This window comes from Amphimedon queenslandica, unplaced genomic scaffold (genome assembly GCF_000090795.2).
Source record: "Amphimedon queenslandica unplaced genomic scaffold, v1.1 AMPQUscaffold_4224_Cont23793, whole genome shotgun sequence".
NCBI lineage: Eukaryota > Metazoa > Porifera > Demospongiae > Haplosclerida > Niphatidae > Amphimedon > Amphimedon queenslandica.
Window position 1 is genome coordinate 280 of NW_003555460.1, and position 1220 is coordinate 1499.

A 1220-nucleotide genomic window follows, 5' to 3' on the forward strand; every position below is an offset into this window, starting at 1 on the left:
GGTTGATTTCTAGTTATTTTCCATTGATTATTAAGAGATGTTGATTCATTGGCACTTAGAAAAGAAGATCAATACTGCTGAATGAATCTGTTGTTAATTTATAGCTGGTAATCAAAATAATTTATTAACATGAAACCACAAAAATAAGAAATTAAATAATCGTCGACTGTAATTATTTTAAATTTAATATTGTCCGACTAAATGTTATTTCCCATATCTCTGTTGACTCTGTGCATATTGATACAGGACAGAATGAAATTCAAAGTAGCTGCATTTATAATGAGAAGATAGCCACCTAATTTAACAATTGATTGCAAATGAATACAGTGTATTTCAAACTTGCTTACATTATTTCTGTTAGTGGAGATGTCCATGGAGGATATCCCAATAATGACTTGGTACTGCCACATACAATTGCTAAATCAGGATCTGGTAGGAAATTCGATACTATTTTTAAAATAATAAAAATACTATTATCATCATTGTCATTATTAATGTGCAAAATATTTATTATTTTCTCTTAATTCTTACTGGATATTTTGCTGCTGATGATAGGAATATCTACATGTGGTTTTATTGATGAAGCCTGTGCCTCTTCACAAAGTGACTTGGCAACATTTACAATCGAGTTATGTCCATCATCACTCGATAGGACCAGAAGCCACAAACCTATAAATGAAACCAAATACAAATATTAACATCAGTGCCAATTATGTTATGATTAATTGGACAATGATACCAAATATACTTAAAAACAGAAAGTTAAAATATTTATCATTATTATTAAGGTAAGGATGGTAGTTCATCACAATAATTAAAACTGAATGGTAGTCCTCTGTGCATGTACATGTATAGCTAGCACTCAGTAAGAAGACTCGGTAAGTTTATAGTAACACAAATTGCTTAACAAGTATCTCATTGACATGGAACTGAAATGTATTCCAGCGAGGTTAGGTAAATGATTGTAAATCATTGTTGCACTGATAAATAATAACACATACGCCCACCCAATCTCATCTATGTGTATATGCAATCAAACATCCACCTACAGTACAGGTATTATGTACAGTACCTGTGTTAGTCCTTGGTGTGGTGGTTTTACCAATGTCATCAGTGGTTACTACATTGATCAGTGTTGAGAGTGAGTTAACTAATGATTGGTATTGATCATTCACCAACCGCCGGAGCTTTACTACATCACTTTTTAGCTTCCCTATAAA

At 32.0% G+C, this 1220-nt stretch overlaps 1 protein-coding gene across 1 annotated transcript; it reads right to left on the bottom strand.

Annotated features, from left to right (window-relative positions):
- Positions 1-204: 204 nt before the first annotated feature.
- On the bottom strand, positions 205-669 carry LOC105316176 (dehydrodolichyl diphosphate synthase complex subunit Nus1-like; the record flags this gene model as incomplete). The annotated part of the gene is made up of 3 exons (XM_020008087.1): positions 205-295; positions 348-447; positions 532-669. Coding segments are annotated over 3 exons (329 nt in total), but the record flags the coding sequence as incomplete, so codon positions are not given.
- Between the last annotated feature and the right edge of the window lie 551 nt (positions 670-1220).